General features: G+C 58.1%; 1 protein-coding gene across 1 annotated transcript in view; it reads right to left on the bottom strand.

The window, feature by feature from the left end:
• Positions 1-3,455, bottom strand: part of SDS (serine dehydratase) — an 8,583-nt gene that overhangs the window by 3,832 nt on the left and 1,296 nt on the right. Inside the window, exons 2-5 of the mRNA XM_006151685.3 lie at positions 1,432-1,586; positions 1,038-1,077; positions 700-839; positions 503-594 (exon numbers count right to left, since the gene is read on the bottom strand). Coding sequence (XP_006151747.1) covers positions 503-594; positions 700-839; positions 1,038-1,077; positions 1,432-1,586 — 427 coding nt within the window. The remainder of the gene's footprint in view (positions 1-502; positions 595-699; positions 840-1,037; positions 1,078-1,431; positions 1,587-3,455) is intronic.

Genomic DNA, 3,455 nt, shown 5'->3' with positions numbered 1-3,455 from the left:
CGGGGCTTGGGGCCTGGCCCCCTCCCCCCAGCCCTTGGCAACGGGCAGCGCCAGGGGGTGACGCCCAAGAGCAGCCCGCTGACGACTGTGGGATTTCCTCTCCTCTTGTGAGAAGACTCCGCCTTCCATGCCGGCCTGCAGGTCCCCAGGGGCCGAGCTCCAGCTGCCATAGCCTCCTTGGACCCACGAGGGCAACTTCATTGGCGTCCCTCTCCCAATGTCACTGCCCCCCCCGGCGTCCTGCTTGCAGGCTCTGCTCCCCAGAAGCGCAGCCGAGCACACCGGTGCGTCCGTGCCCTTGGGCGGCCGAGAACGGCCACGCGGTGCACACGTGTGTGCATGTGACCTCGCGCCTGTGCGTGCGTGTTCTGGGACGGGGTCTGTGTGCACGCAGACATGCGACTGCACTGCGTGATGGTGCAACCATGTGCGTCGAAACAGGTGCCTGCTGGGGCCTAGGGGTGGCCACCGCCCGCACCAGGTGACCTGGACCTCCGCGTACCAGATGAGGGGGTCGTCGAACGGAGGGATGAAGACCCAGCCTGGGTTGTTCTTCGCCAGGGCCTTGGCCAGCTCGAAGGCCTCGTCCAGTGTCTGCAAAGCCGGGAGGGAGACGGGAGGGATGAGGCCCTGAGGAAGTGGGGGGAGACCATCCAGCCACCCAGCGCCTCCGTGGCCCCCGACCAGGTCAGCACTCACCTCCCCCACCACCCTGACCATGGCGCCTTCGTTCTTGAGCCGCTTGATGGTGACGGCAGGCGTGGTACTGGGCACAACGATGGTGGCAGGGATGCCCAGCTTCCTGGCCGCGTACGCGGTCGCCATGCCTGCGTTACCAGCTGCCAGGGGCAGAGACGGAGAGTGTGTGGGTGTGGGAGGGCCTGGGAGCCTCACCCAGCCTCCTGCTGGCCTCCCCAGAGCTCCAAATAACAACATGTCTGCAACAGCTCATTGCTGGGGAAACCGGGCCCAGAGAGGCAGAGCGCTCGGCCTCAGAACACACAGCAAAGGACAGGACGGGGGCGCAGGTCGCTTACCCGAGGAGCAGACGAAGTGCTCACAGCCTCGTTCAGCCCACTGTGGAGACAAGCACGGAGGGGTCAGGCCACCCCATTACTGCCTGGGCCTCCACTACCTCCTGCCCGCTCCCCTGAGCTGACCGCTCCTTCCTTCCCTCGGAGGTCACTCCTCCTGTCTCACACTGTTTCTCCTCCCCAGAGATGGCTCAGGGAAGGGGGCAGGTGGCTGATGGTTCCGGGCTCAATCCAGAAGGGACCCTAGTGGATGGGTACCCCCTAACCAGAGGAGTCCCTACCAGTGGGTGCTCGGGACACCTCTCTCAGAACTCTTCATTTCACCCACTGTGGGCCCCGCTCAGCCAAAATGCAGGGCCTCCCCCCCTGCCCCGATGACGCCAGCCTGGCCCCGTACCGTCCTGCAGAGGTGCCCGATGCCCCGGATCTTGAAGGAGCCCGCGGGTTGGGCACTGTCCAACTTGAGGTAGACGCAGGTGCCCGCCTCTTTGGACAAGGTCATGCTGTCCCGAAGGGGGCTCTTCACGTGCAGGGGCTCTCCAGATGTCATGGCTGGGAGGAAGGAGGAAACCCAGGGGCTCAGGAAGATGGCCTGGGGCCAGCAGCTGCCACCCAGCAGGGCGTGCGGCTGGGAGGGACCCTTCCTCCAGTTCCCGAGAGGCACAGAAAGGGCCCGGGTGATATGGCAGCCGGGAGACCTGGGTTCGAACCTCCGCTGGGCCCTCTCCTCGCCATGTGGGATCGGACAGGCCTTCTCTCTCAGCCCCAGCTCTCCCATCTGCAGAAGGCGGATCCCTCCCCACTCTCGCCCGCTCGCCCTTCGAGAGAGACGGTGAGTATCAGAAATGACGTTCCGTTCAGATCTTGCAGCTGTCAAAATCTTGGGGCATGCCGGCCCTTTTTGAAGTGCTGGGATGTTTTGCCATGTGTACGTGCTCCTTATTTAAACATGTATATATATTTATTTTTAAACCTTCAAGAAGCCCAGTATCCAGCTAGACAAAGTCTTTTTTATTTTTTTTGAAGAGGGTTTTTTGCTATAGGGTGCGTGCGCTCGCCAGACAGACAGAGAGAGAGAGACCGAGAGATAGAAAGCAGGAAATCGCCCCCCAGGGGAGATGGCCACTCCGCAATCCCTTCTCCTCCATTCTCCTCTTGGGATCTTGGGCACGCAAGCACATGCGCCCGGTGTGAGTTTAAGCCACCGGGTCCGGGACTCGAACCGCAGTTGACTACATGGGAGTCCAGCGACATAGCTATTACGCTAACTGCTGGTCCCAAGACAAAGTCTTTTACTACTATTGATTTTTATGATGAGTATTAGGATACAGTCTGCCTTCTATATCTGCGGATTCTGCACCTACAGGTTCAACCAACTATGGGTTGAAAATATTTTGGGGAAAAAAAAATCTGCACAGTGAAAAATAATACAAATTTAAAAAAAAATGACCTAACGCTGGTGGCACAGGTAGTTGAGTGCTACTGCATGAGGCCAGGGCCAAACAGGAGACCTGAATTCGGATCCAAACCAGCCTGAACATGCTGGATATCAAAGCATGAGCCCGTGTTTCTGGTTAACGGGAAACCAGGGCAGAGGACCACCATGGCAAGACCCCGTCCCAAAAAAATGTCCCCCTCTTCCCGCTCTTTCTCGCCCATTAACAACAGGGCAGTGCTGGCAGGAGGTGTAGTGGTTAAGGCACTGGACTCCCACATGACCGACTGCAGTTCAAGTCCCAGACCCAGTGGCTTGAAAAGCTCACCAGGTGCATGCATATGTGTGTCTAAGATCCCAAGAAGAGAATGGAGGAGAAGGGATTGCAGTGTGGCCATCCCCCCTGGGGGGTGATTTCTCACTTTCTGTCTCTCCATTTCTCTGGCGAGTGCATACCCTACAGAAAAAAATCTCTAAAACAAACAAACAAAGAGAGCTAGCTGATTGCATGGTGGTTAAGGTGGCTGGATCCCACATGGCTGACGGTGCATTCAAGTCCTAGACCTGGAGCCTTGAGAAACATGCCAGGAATGAGTGCATGCATGTGTACCCAAAATCCCGAGACGGGGGAGCGGTAGAGAAGGGACTGCAGGTGACCACCCCCCACGGGAGGTGCTTTCTTCCTTTCCTTCTCTCTCTGTCTCTCTCTCCTGAGCTCACTGGCCCTCCAGCAAATCAAAACAGTGTAACTATTTATGTGGCCCTTCCCCTGTGTGAGGTGTTGTAACTGATCCTGAGATGATTTAAAGAGCACAGGAGGATGCACAGGAAGGACTTGGCCCCCTGCGGGGTTTGGAACCCGTGGATTTGGGGCGGGGGTCATGCAGCCGTGTTGAAAGGAAGCCCAGACCACTTGGCTTCACGTGTCCCCTGGACAGCTCTGTAAGTTCCCTGCTGGTGGCCAGTGTTTTTTTTTTTTTTTTTTT

The sequence above is a fragment of the Tupaia chinensis genome, unplaced genomic scaffold, assembly GCF_000334495.1.
Source record: "Tupaia chinensis unplaced genomic scaffold, TupChi_1.0 Scaffold000323_1, whole genome shotgun sequence".
NCBI classification, from domain to species: Eukaryota; Metazoa; Chordata; class Mammalia; order Scandentia; family Tupaiidae; genus Tupaia; species Tupaia belangeri.
This window is presented reverse-complemented; position numbering and strand designations above follow the sequence as displayed.